General features: G+C 42.0%; 1 protein-coding gene across 2 annotated transcripts in view; it reads right to left on the reverse strand.

The window, feature by feature from the left end:
• Positions 1 to 4,617: 4,617 nt before the first annotated feature.
• mgat3b (beta-1,4-mannosyl-glycoprotein 4-beta-N-acetylglucosaminyltransferase b) overlaps positions 4,618 to 20,451 on the reverse strand; it is a 53,765-nt gene continuing 37,931 nt past the window's right edge. For both annotated transcript variants that reach the window (XM_054778691.1, XM_054778692.1), the window contains exons 2-5: positions 7,594 to 8,026; positions 6,840 to 7,492; positions 6,471 to 6,753; positions 4,618 to 6,300 (exon numbers count right to left, since the gene is read on the reverse strand). In XM_054778691.1, coding sequence (XP_054634666.1) covers positions 5,803 to 6,300; positions 6,471 to 6,753; positions 6,840 to 7,492; positions 7,594 to 8,026 — 1,867 coding nt within the window. In that variant the 3' untranslated portion in view covers positions 4,618 to 5,802. The remainder of the gene's footprint in view (positions 6,301 to 6,470; positions 6,754 to 6,839; positions 7,493 to 7,593; positions 8,027 to 20,451) is intronic.

Raw genomic sequence — 20,451 nt, forward strand, 5'->3', positions numbered from 1 at the left:
AATCGTTTCAACATACAAACTTTTCAGACAAACATTACCTCGGATGACAGAAGTATCGAAAGCGTCGCTATTTTGATTTGAGAATCGATCCACACATCACTAGAACACACTTGAACACGTGGTTTCTCATTGGTGGAATGATTAAGGATGTATAACATGTTTATTTTTCTGCTTGTACAACATTTGGGCCGCCTTAGCTCCACGAGAGGACCCAAGCACAATAATAAACAATCAAAAGTGAGGGTTATTATCTTTGTTAAGGCAGAATATGTGTATTAGATGACGTTAGAAGACGGCGTAGTCATGAATGCAGCATGTGCGGAAGGTTACCAGACAGTTGTTGGAGGGCGGGGCTGGCCTTTGAAGGCGGAGCCTGGGAGGCAAACAGCTGGTTGGAGGAAGGACCCCGCTGGGGGCTGTTTCTCTTCTCCTCCAACCACCACCTCCACCGAAGCAGGAATAGGAGGGAGGTGAAGGTTAGGCATTAGAAAAGGGTAGTGGAGTAGTGACAACATACAGTATGTACAGTATGTATGGATGTAGCCGTAATGAGAGCGACACAAGAATGCATTCATTCTGCTCACTTTTATGCAAACAAAAAAAAATTAAAAAACAAAACAGGCAGCAAACTCTCTCTCTCTTGCTCTCTTTATTTAAGACTACTGTCTCCTCCATTGTCTCTTGATATTCATTGTCTTTGTTCCCTCATGAACACTACTAATTTTAAAGTGATTTATTAAGGGTTGTATCCCCTTGTTCATTATTCACGAGACAGCGCCTCCTGTGGCCACCTTGCGAATTTCATCCGTTTGAAAGAGGAGCCGTGCTGTTGTACTACACCTTAGCTGCTAGATGGTGCCAGAAACCACTGGGATAGATAAAGTCTTGGATACGTATTGCTCTTCAAATCTGTCTCGTTCTTGCATTTTTCAGTCAAACAATAGACTAAGAACTGTTATATTCATGTTTTATTGTGCTTCTTCCACCTGTTGTTGGTAAACACAAAGAAATTCAAAGCAAATACCAAGTGAATTGAAAGAAATAGCAACCTCACGTAACAAAATAGGCTGACAAAACCTCACAAAGGGCTCTGCTGCCCTCTAGTGGCAGGGAAGTAAAATTACACCATCAACACGTTTCAAATGTTTAAAATTAATTTATTATATTTTTGTCATAGAACTTTTTTGTTCATGGTTAACATACAGCCAGTCATATGAACACGTTTTCTTGTTTTTAAATCATTTTCACTTTTCAATTACAAATGTACATCTTCTTTCACACTCATCCCCTCCCCACCCCACCCCAAATGATGACGAGGAAAAATACGCCTTTTTCAAAACTACGTATCTTGCCGTTTTGGGGAGGGGGCGGAGTGGGGGGGTGTCGCCTTTGTGAATCCACGGAAATGGCGTGGTGGGCTGGGGGTGAGGGGCGGTTGGGGCGGTGGGTGGCTGGTGGGGGGCCCTTTCAGGGACTTGAACAATGAGCCACTTGGCCAACACGCCCACGTACACACACATACACACACATTTCAAAACAATCGTGAACACTGAAACCAAAAAACAAAATAAAACAATGTGAGATTGGACAATCAGTGCACTGGGATGGAGGGAGTCACTTTAAGATTGGGGAGGGGGGGTAGATGGGGGTAAGGGTCACATGTCCAAATAAAGATTCTCCTCCAGCAGGATTTCACCCAACAAAACCGGAGGCGGGTCAAAGAATTGGACCTGGCAAGCGGTCCTGAGCAACATCAGTTCATTTTCTTTGACCTTCCTCAAGGACGAGGTGGACGGAGGGGTAAGCAGAGCGCCTCCTCGTGGTCGCTCCTGTGCAGCGGCCGGGAACAGTGTTTGTATGTGTCACAAAATGCTGATGATGACACTTTGGCTTTGACGCTTTTTTTTTTTTTTTTGCTGACAAATCACAAAAAATAACACAGAAGATTAAAAGTGACTACAAATAAACCCTGTTGACGACCCAATGAGCATAAATCAGCGACACAAATCAATAATAAGGTGCATTCACACTGTTAAAACTGTCTAAACACAACCGCAAGAGGGTCCAAAGTGGTTCTGAGAGGCGGAGGCAATCGTCACAGCGAGGGAACATGCAGTCAGACCGGCAGAGGAAATGACGTCACTGATTAAAAACATAAAACAAACATTAATACACACACACGCACACCGCCTTGTGTAAAAGATATTAAATATCAAGCTGCCAAGTAGATCACCTTCACCAAAAGTTAAATCAGAAAACACACACACACTGCCCCCCCCCGTCTAGTTTCCATCTTAAACCTTGAAAAAGTCCAACAAAAAGTGCAAAAACAATCAATGATTGTGTGGAACTTGAACACAAAAAGAGTCTTTCTCGCTCCTTCAACTCCCGACAACCAGGCCTCTGGTCGCCATGGAAACTGCGACCACGCCTCCTCAAAAACTGCACATTGGCACATTTTCACGTCGCTGACTTGTCCTCGCTTGCAGTCAAACACTGATTTTGTTGTTTTTTTTCCAGAAGGCGGCCAGGAGCGTGAGGTCATGAGAATTGCAGGTACACTTGCGCACACACACACACACACACACACACACACACACACACACAGGCAGGATCAGGTGCAGGTAATGAGGAAAACATCTGAGACCTCAGATGAACTTTGTCGTGTTGGAAAATGAATTCAATGTAATTTTTTTTGTCATTGTCGAGTCAGTCAAACATGAAAATACTTTTTAGGACATCAAGCGCATGCCAAAGCAGCAGGGGGCGCTTTAACTTCTTACAGTAAGGCCATTGCGGCCAATCAGAAGCTAGAAGAAAGGTGCAATAATGCTGAACTAAGGATGAAAAATAGGAATACAACATGCAGACTTCCTCCCCATTACCACTCTTATGTACTGTATTATGTAAAGTATAGAGTTGTACTGTATTCTATATAAACACTGTGATGCAAAAGTGCCTTTTTAACAGTACATAATATGTGTTGCTCGAGCAGTGGTGTCCAAAGTGCAGGCCAGGGGGGACATTTGTGGCCTGCTGCAAAAAATTGAAAAATAATTTGATATTTTCAAAGAATAAAGTCAAAATATTAAGGGAAAAAAATTGTAAAAGAGAAAGAGAAAAAGTTGTCATTTTACAAGAATAAACTCGTAACACGAGGAAAAATAACGTCAGTTTAGGAGCATAAAAACAAAGTGGTTATTTTTTTACAGTTGTAATATTATAACGTACAAACTCAACGACAAATAAAGTTGTAATTTTAGAAAAATTAGGTCGCGGAAAAAATTGTAACGTTACGAGACGAAAATAAAGTCAAAATATTATGGGAATAACGTCAGAATTACAAGAAGGAAATTTACAAGACGAATGTTGAAATAGTTAGAAAATAAATTTAAAAAAAACAACAGAAATGGAAAAAAAACGCTGTAATTTTCCGAGAATAAAGTCAAAATACTCAAAGGAAAAAGTGGTATTGAAATGAGAAAAAAAGTCGCAATTTTACAAGAATAAACTCATAATATCATGAGGAAAATAATGTCATTTTAGTAGCGTAAAGTGGAAATATTACAGAGAGTGGGTATTTTTTGCAGTTTTAGTATTAGGAGTAACAAACAAAACAACAAATGTTGTAATTTTCATGGAAAAAGTTTGACTGTTGCGAGACGAGAATAAACTTAAAACATTACGGGAATAAACTCATAATTATGACAAGAACATTTACAAGAAGAAATTCAAAATACTTGGAAATTTTAAGTAAAACAATAGCAGAAATGAAAAAAAAGTGTGGTAATTTTACGAGAATAAAATATTAAGAGGAAAAAGTCGTATGTTTGCTTCACTTCTGAGGACACTCCCTTTTCAATTTGCGTCTTTTCATGACGTCACGGAGCAAAAACCTCCCTCCTGGTGGACATACCGCCTCTGACCCGCCGCCAGCTAGATGAGCCCCGCCCCGGCGCGTACATACATTACAAAAAAAATCAGGCTTTGCTACACATCTTAAAATAAAGCTCGGCCAACTCGCTGTCAGTGCCAGACATTTGATTGCTTTGTCTTCAGCGAATATGCTAACTTTGCGCAAAACACGACAAAGATGACGTAAGTGCAGAAAGGAGGAAGTCGAAGTTATTGATGAGGCCACGCTGGCGTAAGGCACCGTGCCAGAGCTGCTATTAGCCTCCATTGACATCCCTGCACAGATTTAAGCGGCGCCATGCGCGACCCCCACACCCCCCGCAAGCGTAACACTTTAGCCCCATTAGCGAGCCGCGAGCGTCACTCGATCCTCGCCACAGCTCGACCTCGTTTCCACTTGAACCGTCGCTTGCCTCGTCGAGTCTTCATCCGACCGACGCCGAACAAAGTGTGTTTTTTTAGCCTCCGTCGAGTGCTTTACTTCTTTTTACACTTGCGTGACACTTTATGCTAGGTTTTATGGTGTCCTTTGCGTGTAAGTGTGTCTCCTCACGTGTCCACTGACTTTGTGTGTATGCGCTCGTGTGCCCTTTTCCACCAGTGTGTCTGTGCGTGTGTGTGTTTGTGTGTCCGTCACCGCCTATGCATGTTAACGAGTGTGCAAGTGTGTTTTTATGTTAGCAGGGTGTCTTTGTTTGTACATGTGTGTGTTTGTGTCGCCTTTCCACGTGCACGTGTGTTGCTGGCGAGTCAGTCTAATGTGTGTATTTTTTTGTGTGTGTGAGTCACCGGATGACCCAAAGTGTGCGTTTGTGCATCCACTGGAGTCAGTGTAAGCGTGCGTTGTAGTGCGTACGCATGTCGATCGATGTGTGTGTCCCTCTGTGTAGTGTGTCCACGTGCCCATCAGTGTGTTTGTGTGCAAGCGTCCCAAAGTGTGCTTTTGTGCATCCATCCGCATGTAAGTGTGTTTATTTGTGTGTTGTATGTCCATTGTGCCCACTGCTGTTTGTGCGAGTGCATTTGTTAAGTGTGTATACTTGAGTGAGTGCATGAGTTTGTGTGCACGACTTTGTCCCTGTGTGTGTTGTCTTCCAGTGTGTGTGTGTGTGTGTGTGTGCGTGTGTGTGTGTGTGTGTCAAGAAAATCAAGTTGTACTTTCTCAAAAGAGAAGAAAAGTGAGTCATGTTGCTGTGAGGAAAGATGACAACACAATCAGGGATGACCTCGCATGAACACTACACAACCTACACACACACACACACACACACACACACACACACACACTTCAAGAACCCGCCCACCCGTCTTCTCATCCACACTTTTGTTTCCAAGGAGACAAAGTCATCCTGACTGCTGCACACAACACTGATGGGTCATCATAAGACACATAGTTCGTCACTCGCACGCGCACACGCACTTACGCACGCACATACGCACATACGCACACACATACGCACGCACCTGCAATTCTCATGTAGGAACGGGAGCACGAAAACAACCTTCCATTTAAATCGTCAATTTTCTTTTTTCCTGCGTTCTTTCTTCACTAATGAACACACAACCTCCCTTTAACACACACACACACACGCAGGTGCATGTGGGATGAGTGTGTGTGTGTGTGTGTATAGGACAGGAAGTGTCCAAACAGGGCGGAGTATTCACATGAGCGGCTGCCATCGCTGGGATGCGCCACATGGGCGGGACAAACAGACCGTAGCCACGCCCCTTACAAACGTTCGGAATGAGGAAATGATTTGGTTACTCCAGTGGTCTGTACATCCATGACGTTCCCTCTGGGACTCCAGTGCCGGCGTCCTGTCGGGAGTTTTTTAGCGAGTCCGAACCAAGCGCCGGTTTGGTGTTTATCCAAAGATGGCCGCTCCGCTACCCGTCACTGTGCGGGGGCGCTCGGCTGTACGGGTTCTCCAGGAGGTAGCGGTACCTGTCATAGTGCTCCAGCATGTACCTGGGGGCGTACATGTGTTCTTTGGGGTCCACAGGAGGGTACTCCTGCAGGGAGCCGTCGAACCAGCCCCCCGTGCGGATCAGGTCTCGGATGTAATTGAGGTCGCGCTTGTCCTCGTAGTCGCCCCAGCGCGGGAAGTCCCCGTTCTGCGCCGACGTCAGCTTGAAGTGGATGCCCTCGGGCGTGAAGCACCACGAGCAGTGCCAGCCGGCAAAGTGAAAGGGGCTGCCCACCGACCACTGCACCAGGATGTGGCCCATGTCGTTCTCGTACTTGCGGAAGCCCGGCATGGTGTAGTACTCGCGCCGCCGCAGCATGATGCCGTTGCAGTCGTAGACGTGGCGAAGCATCCCGACCGTGCAGCCCGATATCACCTCCAGAGAGCCCAGCTGTTTCCAGAAGAATCCGTACAGCGACTGCAATGAAGGGGAAACAGGAAACAGACACGCTTGAGACCAGACAGAGACAAAAACTTCCTGCTAGGAATACCGGAAATCCGCATCGTTATCCTGTCCTCGGATCATAGAAAACGTTATTCCAAATAATCAATAATTGAGTGGGTCATTTCCTCAATTATCGAGGCTACCTTGCGCATGTGGAAGGCGACGGGCTCCGTCCAGCCGTCAAATAGCTTTAGGAAGAGGAGGCCTTCGTGAGCCGGGATCTCGTCGGCATCGTTGATGACAAAGACATCGTCCGGCCGGACTCCGACCACCCGGGAAATGCCATTGCGCGTCAGGAAGGTGCGCAGGTAGTCATCGGCAATCCAGCCGTCCTGCCGCCCGCCCTCCGGGAAGTGGTCGAGGTACACGTACAAGAGCTTGTGGCGGATGTAGTCGTATGTACCGTTGAGGAGAAGCCGAAGGAAACTGCGGACAAGGTTTGCGACAGTTAGAAGCAGTAATACCACTTGGTACCGCAAGGAGGCGATGTGAGCGTCACAGCTCTGGCTCACCTCAGAGGTCGTTTCTCTCCGTAGGCCGTAAAGTTGGATTCGCAAACAAGGAACAGGTCGACAGCTTGGGCGAGCTCATGAAAGCGCACGTGCAGCAAGTCGAACTCGTGATTAACGTTAATAGCGTTAATGATGCGCCGTGGAGTCTCTCTGGGGGTCAGGCGCTCCTTGGTGGGCAGGTTGGAGTGGTACACCATCGTGGGAACGCCGCAGTAGGGCCCGTGCCATCCTGGCCGGCACACGCACCTCACCAGACGCCTGCCGCCTCTCGCCCTCGTCTTGGATTTCGGAAGGACGGATGGTTGTTGCTGAACCTCCAGAGGTTTACGATGCCCGGATACCCCTGCGTGTCCCCCTTCCCCGGCCACACCGCCCACCGCTCTCCCAGAGTTGTCCTTTTGGCTCGCCACCTCCGTGCCCTGCCTGAAGCAGAGCGCTCCGGCTTTGGTTCGTGCAAAGTACGGAGTTTTGTCATCTTGCAGCTGGTGAGTGCGAGTGTGGAGGTCTCCCATGGATTCTGAGGAGTCTAACAGTTGATTCTTGAGGAACGGTGCCGGTTGCTCCACTTCTGACGAGGGGACTTGCAGGAGGTCACCGCCTGCAGGTCGGGTAAGGTGGGTGGGCTCCCGTGGTTGGAGGTGGTTTTCAGCTTGCTATGAAATTGAATCCGAATATTTCAGGGATTATTTCCAGGCCACAACTTTTCATCAAGCGCCAATCTCCGTTTTATTTTTTTCTACTTTATATATCTTACCTGACTTGGAACGTCTCCTCGCAGGCTCTCCTCTGGTTTTTCCCAAGGGTGAGGGGGCGCTAGCTCCTCCCTCAGCCTCATCTCCAGTCCCGCTCTTCTGACAATTCCGCCCGACATCAACCCCGGCCCCATCCCGCCTCCCACACCCACCGCATCCCCCACCGCGCCGCCTCTGGCTTTGGTGTCCGATGGGTGAAGAGCCGGCAGAGGTGGGGCCTCCTCCGGGGAGGTGGGGCTAAGCGGGGTGGCAGCGATTCCCTTCTCCCTCCAGAAGAAGCCGGTGACCATGATGAAGGACTTGATGTTGGGGTAAGGGGCGGAGAGTTCGCGCAGCAGGGAGACGTAATGGAGGGCCTTGTAGTAGTGCAGGAAGGAGATGACGCACAGGCCCACCGTGCACAGCAAGAACACCCTGTGCCGCCGCATTTTCATCCTGGAAAGACAACAGGTTTCAATAAGCACATTCAAACATGCGTTAGCCATTGGCATGTTTAGCTAGCAAGTTATTTCACAAAGACATCCACACGCACACATACTGTACACCTAAAAAAAAAAAAAGTCAGACTCATAAATTCGCTACGTTTGCATCCTCAACCTGTGCCAGAAAACAGGATGTGCACTAAACACACTGGTAACCACCGTCCAAGGAAAATTTAATCTGTTTCATGTTTATTTTAATGGTGGATCATTACAAATATGCTTTGTTTTAGTAGTTCACAGAGTAAAAATAAATTATATACAGAAAAAAATTGTGCGTAAAAAAACTGACAAACTACTGATCACAAAATAAGATGCATCGATAATCGTTTTATCATCGCATCGCAGGCCTCTGAATCATAATCGCATCGAGTCGTGCGGTGGCCAGAGAGTCCCACCTCTAATGTGTACTACATGACCCAGAAGCCGTCGCGCTCGAGGGGAAACCGGGAGTTTACACGCTGTTGAAGCTACGAACGAGTAATGGTGATGTGCTAATGAAGGCAAGAGTTCATAGACATTAGCTATTCTTCATTTGTTAAACAAGCAACAAACATAACATTAACTACTTGGATTGTAACTGTGATGGTTTCAGCGGAGCATTGAGTGTGTATTTGTGTAGTACTTACACACAAAGTACTGCAGATCATCAATGCAATACTTTGCCACGTTTTCTCTCTTTGTGTTATGACTGTGGTGGTGGTGCCTTTTCTTTTTATTTGCTCTTTTGCCTCAATGAGGATTTCCGCTTCCGTCGGGGAAAAGTAAGCTGCTCTCATTGCCATGGTGAATCAGTGACTCTGTGATCGATAGTCAGGGTCTATTTAAGGAAGCCGCGCACACGCACTGATCCAGGATTGGTTTCACCTGGCTTGATTAATCAGGGTTTACTCATCCTGGCTTGGGCTTTGTGCAACCAAGTAAGCATATACGCTCTTGCTTTGGGTTGGTTGAGCTCAGCTTAGCCATTTATCCTGGATTTCTGAATCCTGCTTTTGTGCAAGAGGCCCCAGAACACAAAAACCAAAACACAGCAAAACATAAAAAAGCAATGTGATGCTTTTTCATTCACTCTAAATCTGTGGATTATTTATTTTTACACTTGTATGACAGTTAAGAATATTGTGTTATGTTGTTTATGTTCATGGTGGCTGTACTGGAGATGTACAGCACACACACAAACACACACACACACACACACAAACACACACACACACACACACAAACACACACACACACACTAAGTGAGCCATATCAGCACATCATGCAGGTGCAGTGCTGAATGATGCACTGCTTCTTCAATGTGCTTAAAGGCCTGAACTGTAAGAACTTGATAAACTCCCACTCAAGTGTGTGTGTGTGTGTGTGTGTGTGTGTGTGTGTGAGAGAGAGAGAGAGGCACTGCTGTGAGTCCATCAAACCCCTCCTCCTTCCTTCCTTCTCAGCACAAAGCGAGCTCATAAAAAAAGGGGAGAGGCTTTGCTGTGGTCTCCTCACGACTACAAAGCATCTGTGGGACGATTCAGAACCTCCATCGCTGTCAGACCGCATCCAACCACCTCAACTAAAAGCACCCTGGGGAGAGTTTGTGGGGGTCACTGAAACAAAACAAAGCCCACTTCCACTCAAATCCTTGAGTTAAGGAATGGAACTTTGACAACCTTAACGCTCTGGTAGGGAAGAACAATGAAGTGGATCCACATGTTGGTGAGGATCTGGATTAAGGTGCAGATACAGGAAATCGCTGGTTGTTACTGGAATCCTCTTCCACTCATCCATGATGACATCACTGGTGGAGCTGGTGGACGTTGCAGCCCAAGCAGGATTCCCCACAGGAGGACACACGCTGTCCATTCCATCACTTCCACCTTCCTCAGCAAGACACTTCACCATCTTGGAGGTGTGCTTGGGCTCCTTATCACGTTGGAAAATCGACATCTGCTTCACAAAGTCCCCGCGCATGTTGGAATTCATCTTTCCCCAAAATAAACCGTGGCTTTCCAGTGCCGGCAGCACTCGTGCATGGGACCGTACACGACAAAAGGCCAGGAAGTTATGCCTCATTCAACTCAAGAAGAACAAGGGACAGGATTATGTTCCGCTTTATAATGTCACACTAAATGTTGGGATTCATTCTTTCCCCAAAATGAATCGCAGCTGTCCAGTGCCGGCAGCACTCATGCACACTACCGCTGCCAAGCTTGACTGCAGGCAAGACACAGTAATTGCTACTTTCTTGTGTTGACTCATTTTGCATACTCAATGAACCACAGTTCCCCCAGAGCACTTGTGCAGCCCCCGACCATGAAGCTACCACCGCCAGGCTTGACTGCACACAAGACACAATGATCTTTAAGACACAATGATCTTTCTATTCGCTTGTGTTAGCAGGTTTGTAGACAGTTACGACTGTGTGATAGCACATCTAAGCTAGCCACACAAGCTGTACACTGGCTAATCTAAAGAAGGCGGAAGCAAACAGCATGCTGAAGTTGCATCACAGTCCTGTAAAGCCACGCTTCCACAAAGCTCCGTCACGTAGAAAATCTCCAAACACACAAACTGACGAGAAAAGTGCGACTGTCTAAAAACAATGTTTGAAAGGACATGACATCAAACCAAATGACATCCAAGTCTTACTCTTCAGCATCAACGAGGACGTCGCTCGCTGAGTGTGGCCATGTTGGAGGAGAAGCAGAAGCTTTTACACCTGTGCCTCTTGAGGACACACAGGAAGTTGCTCATTCTCACTTCCCTCTTTTTCTGTGCAAACCAGAGCCACAAAGTTTGTTTTTTACTTTCAGGAAGTAGTCTCAGCAGTAACGCTGCAAGCATCCTTTACACTACACCAGGGGTGTCCAAAGCGGGGCATTCTAAAAAGATCATTTAACAAGAAAACTAAAAAAAAAAAACAACAGCAAAAATGGAAAAAAAATCTGCAGTCATTTTACAAGAATAAAGTTGTAATTTTTGGAAAATTAGGTTGGGGAAAAAGTTCTAATATTATGCAAATAAAGTCAGAATGTTAAGAGAATAAAGTCATAACTACGAGAAGAAAATTTACAAGACAAAAGTTGAAATAGTTGGAAAATTAAAAAAAAAAAAGCAGAAATGGAAAAAACAGCCTTAGTTTTATGAAAATAAAGTCAAAATATTAAGATAAAAACGGGAAAAAGGTCAAAATTTTCTGCAAATAAAGTCATTATGAGCAAAAATAATGTAATATTAGTGACATAAAGCTGAAATATGAAAGAAAAAACGTGTTATTTTTTTAAAAGTATGAGAAGCAAACAAAAATAAAGAAAATTGTAATTTTTGAAAACTTGAGTTGGGGAAGAAGTTACATTATTATGGGTATAAAGTCAAAACATTAAGAGAAAAAAGTTGTAATATAAGGAAAAAAGTAATTTTGCGAGAATACCATAATATTATGAAGAAAAAGTCATTTTAGTTGCATGGAATTGAAATATTAAAAGAAAAAGACTTTTGTTTTTTTTTAAGTCGTAATGTTAAACTAAACAAAGTTGTTTGGGGAAAAGTTACAATATTAAGGGAATAAAGTCTAAATATTACAAAAAGAATATTTACAGATTATTGAAAAAGAAAGTTGAAATATTTGGAAAATAAAAAAAAAAAACAGCAAAAATGGGGAAAAAAGAGCTAAGAGTGAAGTTGATATTGTTGATATTAATATATTAATATTAATATTATATAATATTATATAATATATAATATTAATATTAATAATAGTGTCACGATCTGTGGAGGTGTCGAGTGCTTGACCCCCAGTATGCAGAGACAGTCGGCGGTGGAAAATTAAGCAGGAATAAACAACAGAAAGCGACAGAGGTGAAAAAACATACACTGCAGTCCAAGGCAGTCGCAACAGGTCGGAGGACCGTGCGTGTGACAGCACCGGCGAAGAGGAACAAGGCAATGAACCAGCGCCGTACCAGAGACGATGCTGGGCTTTTCAACCCCACTAATTGTGATTGCGACCAGCTGTGCACAATACCACTGGGGTGAAGCGGCTGCAACTTCGCCACCGCAGGAAGTGCAACACTCCAAAATAAGAGTGTAGGACAGGAAGTGCTCAGTCCTGACCTGCGGAACATAACAAATAGGTTCTTTCACCTAAATGACAAAGCTGAGATGCAGTTTTTTTCTTGAAATATATAACTTCTTAGCATATCTATTTACAAAATATCAAAGTTGCATCCTCTCATTTTTCACTACGTGGCCCTCGCTGGAAATATTTTGGACACCCCTGCACTACATGGTACTTTCTACTTTCCACCAATCAGCATCGCCATTACAGAGACAGATGATTACCACTCTGCAAGTGAGTGCTGAGATTTCTGCTGTAATTCGGACCAGTGAGTGGATTCAAGTCACCAAAACAAACTTATAGTTGGAGCCAACAGCTATCAAGCTAGCCGCGGCTTTGAATCGACGGCTGATCACCAAGCCGGACTCTTGGAGTCTTCTTGAAGAGATATGTCCGGCTAACAAGTACTGGTGAGAGACACAAACTCACTGTTACAACCGATATTAAACACCAAAGGCAGTGTAAAACAAGCTAACGGCTAATTGACAACAATCGAGACGGTGTTGCTAAGCAAGCGCAATAATGCCAAAGATAAAAGAGAGAGGAAGCGGATCTAGCGGTGGCTCAAACCTAGGTCCTATGCCAGATGACGAACCAGATGGAATGGATGTCGCCTCAAGGAAGCAACAAGTTGTCACCTTTTTGCAGTCTAATGAGGTGAACGTAGACATCCAAACGATGGACACCTGTATCCTACTGTATGGCAGGAACAGCACTACACCCGTCATCACTGTCAAGTTCACTAACAGGAAATTCAAGACTGCACTGCTGAAACAAGGAAAGAAGCTGAAAGGAAAAAAACGTCTACATGAATGACCACCTGACAAAGCGAAATGCTGAAATTGCGAAGAAAGCAGGTGATCTGAGGAAGCGAGGAAGGATCCAAGGAACATGGAGTGCAAACTGCAAAATCTTCATCCAATTAATTGGAGGACCAGAGGCCAGAGTTCATCAAGGATCTAGATAAATACTGAACCAATTCAAGGAACCCATTCAAGTAATTGCAATCTCAGAAATGGACTTTGGGCTGGAAGGATATGAAATGACCTGTACAGTAGAAACTGGAACAATTCAAGTGGAGGAGGTGTGGCTGTTTACATGGATAAACATCTGAACTACAAAATGGTAAAGAACATGTCGTTTGTTATTGACAACATCTTAGAATGTGGAACCATTGAAATCTGTAAAGAAAAAAGCAAAAATGTGTTAATACTGTAAGTTTCTTATATAGAACTCCAAAGTCAAGGATTGGAATGTTTGAGGATTGGATTAAGACAACCTGTTCAGGCATTGGTCAAATAACTTTCATATGTGGAGACTTCAATATTGATCTCCTGAATCCACATACGTATAAGAAAATAGATGACTTCATAGATACAATGTCCAGTTTGAGTTTATATCCTAAAATCACCAGACCAAGTAGAATAACAAACCACTGTGCCACCCTTATTGATAATATATTCACCAATGACTTTGATAATAACACTACTAGTGGCCTCTTAATTAACGGCATCAGTGACCATCTTCCAGTGTTTACAATGAACATTATAATAACAGACAGATGGTGGCCAAAAAGACTTTTCAAATACTACGCAGAGGATAGCGTCAGCGCTCTTAGTAAGGATCTAGAAGAACAAAGTTGGGAGAGTGTCTACAGTGCAAAAGATGTGGATGAAGCATATGATCATTTTATAAACACTTATAAACACATGGAGCTCTAGGATTAGAACTGTCCCTGGCAAGAAAAGCCCAAGAACAAAAGAAAAACAACCAGCCATGAATGACAAAAGGACTAAAAAGCTCCTGTAAGAAAAAGAATACTTTATACAGGACATTCATCATTCAACAAACTAAAGAAGCAGAACAAAAGTATAAGACTTATAAAAATAAGTTGACAACTATCTTGAGAGCGTGTAAGAGGGAATATTATAGTCAATTACTAGATAAGAATAAAAATAACATGAGAGCAACTTGGGGCATCTTAAAAAGTATTATAAGGAACAGCACTAAGAAAGCAGACTAGCCTCACTATTTCATGGTTGGAAACACTAATAAGGATGATATGAATGAGGTACTTGAAATGTTCAACCATTACTTTGGAAATATTGGACCGAAACTCAAAGAAGAAATTCCAAAATTCTGGACAATGGAGGAAAGGACTGAAACTATAGTTAGGAATCTCAATTCCATGTTTCTCACTGTTGTAACTAAAAAGGAAATCATGGACATTGTCATTAAAAAGCACACAAGAACTCATTAAAAAGGTCAAGGATGAAAGGTCATATTAAAATCATGGTTTGACAGAAACAGATTATCCTTGAACTTAAGTAAAACTAAAATAATGCTATTTGGAAATAACAGAAGGGACACGTACGACCAAATACAAATAGACGGAGTAGACATTGAAAAAGTAAAAGAATATAAATTCCTTGGGGTTGTAATAGATGAAAAAATGAGTTGGAAATCTCATATTAAAAATATACAACAAAAGGTGGCGAGAAATATTTCTATATTGAATAAAGCAAAATATGTTCTTGATCAAAAATCACTCCACACTCTGTACTGTTCCTTAGTATTACCATATTTAATGTATTGTGTGGAGATATGGGAAATAATTACAAAAGCAATCTTCACTCACTCACTGTACTGCAAAAAAGATGGGTGAGGATCATTCATGATGTCAAGTATAGACAACATACAAACCCTTTATTTTTAAAATCACAGATATTAAAATTAGCTGATTTAGTAAATTTTCAAACTGCTAGAATAATGTATAAAGTTAATAATAACTTGTTACCCAAAAACCTCATACAGTATTTCTCTATCAGAGAGGAGAAATATGATCTTAGAGGAAAATTAAACTTAAAACATTTATATGCGAGAACAACGCTGAAAAGCCACAGCATTTCCGTGTGTGGAATTAAATTATGGAACGGATTGAGTAAGGAACTCAAACAATGTACAGAGATGAGCACATTCAGAAAACAATACAAGCAGTTGATGTTTGCTAAATACAAGGCAGAAGAGTCTTGATCATCACAATGATTGTTCTGTCATGCTTGGTTTTATTTATTATTTATTTATTATTACACTGATTATTATATGGAAAAACATGACATGGAATACAGGAAGTGAATAATATGTACTGTACTAGATGTGGAATAGATGGGGGTAGGATTAAATAAGCTTTGCTTCTTCCTACTCCTTTTGGACGTGTGGAACTGTGAAAGGATGATTCATGAGATGTATTCCATTTTAACCTTCATGTTCAAATAAACTAAACCAAACCAAGCGGTGTTGAAGCCTCATGGTCGGGCTGCACAAAAATATGAGGAATAAAAAACTTGATCTCATTTCTAAATGAACACAATTTTTGGGATTTTACCACCAGCGAACCTTGCCATGGCCATGGCCACGCCATGGTGGAGGAACGTCACATCGTGCACATCCACTCCACGGCCCTGCGTGGCCGCACTCATGTCAGAACATTCATACTTCATCACTCTCCTTTTCCGAGCAGAACCTCTTCCTCTTCTTCTACTGAATTCACGGGTCAGCAACTCGCTGAGTTAAATGTCAGGAGAAAGCCTGCGTGCTAAGCGATCCTAAATAATGCACACAATGAAGTGTGTGTGTGTGTGTGTGCGTGTGTGTGTGTGCTGGACACAACATTAGGTACAACAGCATAATGAAATGACAGTTATGTATCGTTCTTTGAATACTTTGTCACATTTGGACGTTGTCATGAGGATAAATTACAAACATTTTGTCTTGTTATCTACCTTGACATCTCACCGTCGTAACGCATCCACAGTAAAGCTCCTAATGTCCTGCTGTTATGTCACCAAAAAGTACAGTTTTTTAATATTTTGTCTTTATTTATAACCTTATAACTTCTCTCCAACATACATTTGCAAAAATTACAACTTGATTTTGTTTTGTTTGTTTTTGTGTCATGTTAGGACTTTTAAAAGTATAGTTTTTTTTCTCCTTAGAATTAAATTTTTTTCTTTTAATATTTTGACTTTATTCTTGTAAAATTAGTTTTTCCCCCCCCATCTCTCTCTTTTTTCAAATTTCCGACCTATGTCAAATTTCTTGTACATTTTCTTCTTGTAATTGTGACTTTATTCCCCAATGTCTTTATTCTTGTAACATGCCGTTTTTCCGCAACACAATTTTCCAAAAATTACATTATGTATATATATACAGTATATACATACTGTATGTCACTACAATGACTATTTTCCCTCGTAATATTACAATGTTTTTCTCGTAAAATTCTGACCTATCTCTTCAAATTACAATGTTTTCTCTTAATATTTTGACTTTATTCTTGGAAAATTACTGCAGTGTTTTCCATTTTTGCTGGGGTTTTATTTCTTCCAGTTTTCTTGTTAAATTATATTTTTAGAATAAGAAAACAGTCGGTGTATACTGTATACATACGGTACATATTATATTTTATATATATATATGATATAAGAATGTATAAACATGTTTATTTTCAGTTTTACCTAAATAATGCAACAACATGGGAAAAGAAATCGTATGGTGTACCTAATTAAGTGTCCAGTGGAAATTCCAGCAGGTGGTGCTGCAGCGAGTGGGAGAGACAGTAGCGTGCAAGGGAAACAAGTGTGTGTGTGTGTGTGTGTGTGTGTGTGTGTGTGTGTGTGTGTGTGTGTGTGTGTGCGTGTGTGTGTGTGCGTGTGTGTGTGTATGTGAGTGATAGAGTGCGTGAACTTGAGGCTGGAGGGCGGGAAAGTGGATGGAGCGCAAACACCTCATCCATAATTCATCCCCGCCAGCCGCCCGTCAGGTTCCTCTGCTGTTTGCTGCCGGCGCTGAGGGTGCAGACACCACTTCCTTCCACTCCATCCATTTTCATCCACCTCCAGACCCTGCCCGGTCCCGCCCCGCCTCACAGAGGACGCTGCTGTAAGATTCTCCAACTCATTTCTGAAGCACACCGTCAAAAAGCAGGCAAACAAGGTGAGCAAAATGTGCACTGCAGCCGAGAAGCCACCGGGGCAGCGCTTGCTTCCTTCCTGTCAGTCCAACTTCCTTTCCGCATAACATCAGCGACCCCAAACACCTCCTCTGGCCTGAAGTGTGTGTGCTTTGAAAGGTGAGCTTGCTCCTGAATTGGTATTTTCACCTTCCTCCATGACAGACCAATAAATGATTGAAGCACCCGAGCAAAAGCGCTTGCTACGACAGAATGGCTGCCAAAAATAAATAAAACTAAAAAGACACAACAGTTGTGCATTGGAACTACATTTATTTGGTGAGACACCTCTAAAGTCGCACAAAATGGGTGCCTACGTTTGCCAACATCAAAGCATTAAAGGAAAACTGCACTTTTTGGGGGAATTTCGCCCATCATGCACATGTGAGACATGAACACGTCTTTCTCCTTTCTGTGCCTCCTAAAGGTATGAAAACAGATAAAAAGAGGCAGCTACTTAATGCACATAATGGGACACACCTATTCCGCCTACAAGTCATTGAAGTCGCATTGAAAGCAGGAAGACTCCAGCATTTTATACTCCTAACACTGCTTCACTTCCTGTCACATTTGCATGGCAGTGAAGCACATCAAAATGTCACTTCAAACCCTGACTTCATGACGGCCACAGTTTGTCCCTGGAACAGACGATTTCTATTTCCACGGCTTTGAGTGACGTATTTAGTAAGGGTGTCACAAGATCTCACAATAAATGAAAATGAACGGTATCATTTTGCTGGCCTCGATATATTGCCATGTGCATGCATGTCTTCCTCGTCTCCCGCCTCCTAGTGATACTGAAATAGCTCTTCCTGCTCTAAAATCGATTCTCGAATCTAAATATCAATACTTTGGATACTTCAGTCATTTGAGGTAATGTTTGTCTGAAACGCTTGTCTGCTGAAACGTTGACCGATGGTAAACACAGCCTGTGTGAATTGTCAATAAAGTTTTCATTTTTATAGCACTTCATAATGATGCATTTTATTGTTTTCTTTTAGAAAATACCATTTTCACATATTTGATGTGATTCTTTCCTGTTTTTCTGTTGTTGTATAACAGCTTGGCTATATTGTAAATCACCACCATAAATAAATAAATTCATCATTTATTTACATTCATCATTTATTGAAAAAAAAGAGAAATGTCTTGTATTGTTTATTCTATGATATGAAACACACTACTCTTTTCAAATTTACCAGACACGCTAAGTGAATTTGCGCAAAGTATCGGTATCAGATCGCTCGGTATCGCCGATATCGGAAAGGAAATAATTGGTATGGCACATCACCACCGCCTCCAAACAGGCAGGGAGAGGCTTCACTCTGTGCACTGGTTTCAGCACCTTGGCGTGTTTGTTCCACAGAACAACGGCATGAACGGAGTGAGCCCTTGTGGCCGGCATATAGTCTCTTTGGTGCGGTGGAGGCGGGGCTGCTTTGTGAGGGGCAATGCAAGGTCATGTAGTAGAAATTAAAACAGGCAATTGCAATATATTGTCATATTTTTAAAATATTCTTAAAAGTAATGCTCAAATCTCGTCCCGTTCACCCGATCTCGTGCGTCATTTCGTCCCATGGGCTGATTGTCTCATGCAGCGTTAAGAGAAACACGTTCCCCGCGGCTCTTTTCCCGCCAAAGCGGCGGATTGTTCAACAGTTGTCGCCCACCAGAGAGTTGTGTGACCTCGCTTGGGCGCCACACTTGGGTCGCGGGTTTGATGCTGACGCGCCATCGCCAGGCGTGACCTCTGCGCTAGCGGCTTCTCCACAGGCGCCAGCACACGAGAGCGAGGTGCTCCCTTTCTCCATTTGGGAGCCTCCAAAAAAAGCTTCTGGCACATTCCACAATTCACACTGACTATTTTGGGACAACTCAATGTGTGTAGGTGTATGTGTGTCACGTTTAAAGCGACGGCGAGGACACACAAAGAGAAGGAATGTGGGGAAAAAGGGAGGCGTCACATGACCTTCATCACTGTCCTATTTTAGTGGGGAGGATGGTCTATTGTCTCTTATGAATGAACATGGAGGCTCAATTTGAGCTGTAATGTTGATAACGCTGATAAGGACACCCGCAGTTGACTGACCCGCGGACCATTTTTGAAAACATAACATGAAATAACATAAAATAAGATGAAATAACATGAAATAACATGAAATAACATGAAATAACGTTAAACACGTCCCGCAGCAGAACATTACATCCACTATCAGGCCCAAAAAGCTACAATTGTAAGTGAGTAGAGAACAAAACGATTCTAAAATATTTATTGGCCTATAAAATATTTATATAGTCAGAAAACAATCATTTTCAAGAATTATTCAAGTAAATTAGCAAATTGAACGACTTAAAAAGTCCATCACCGACAGCACAGGTGTCAAAGTCAAGGCCTTTCAAGGTCAATGCTTATTTTATTTAATTATTTTAAAAAAGTATTTGTATATTTATTTGATTTAATGTTATTATTATCCATTTTATTTTATATTATATTTTTTAGGATTTTATTTATTATTTTTAATATTGTAAAATATATTTAATGTTTTTACTTATTTAAATATATTTATGTGATATTAAGTAAAAAATAATAAAAGACATTTAAAACAGTTTTAACAATCAAACTGCTGTCAATTTTGACAGTAAATCAAAGTAGATCAGATCTAAAAATGTTTTTATTATTTATCAATAAATAATGAATATAATGATGATTATGTATTATTAATGCAATGATTATCATTAGAACTGTGCAATCCCATCTGAAGGTAACCATAACTGGTGAAAATGAGTTTAATGCCCCTGATATACAAATATAATAATAATAATCATACACTTAAAATGGCTTTTAATGGACTATAAAAATGACTTTCGTCAGCAATACATTTTTTAAAGCATTAATAGATATGGAAGAAATCGTCTACTATTATATTTGACTTTTTAATAACGATATATTACACGATAACATATTTTATGATCACAATTTCCTTTAATTGACCATACAAAAGGCAGAAATCTTTTTTTAAATACATTGTCGATGAGAAAAAAATATATGTAACATATTACTTTACTTTGTCCAACAAAATAATAATAATGCAAATACATGCTAATAAAAATACTGAAAACATGTATTTGCCTGTAAAATATTTCTTTAGTATTTGGATTGTCGGCAACATGTTTTCATTTTTCCAGAAAAATGTAAGTAAACGAACAAATGAAACAACTTAAAAACAATCTGACAGTCGTTCGTTTACAGTTAGAGTTGCCG

Source organism: Dunckerocampus dactyliophorus, chromosome 6 (genome assembly GCF_027744805.1).
Source record: "Dunckerocampus dactyliophorus isolate RoL2022-P2 chromosome 6, RoL_Ddac_1.1, whole genome shotgun sequence".
NCBI classification, from domain to species: Eukaryota; Metazoa; Chordata; class Actinopteri; order Syngnathiformes; family Syngnathidae; genus Dunckerocampus; species Dunckerocampus dactyliophorus.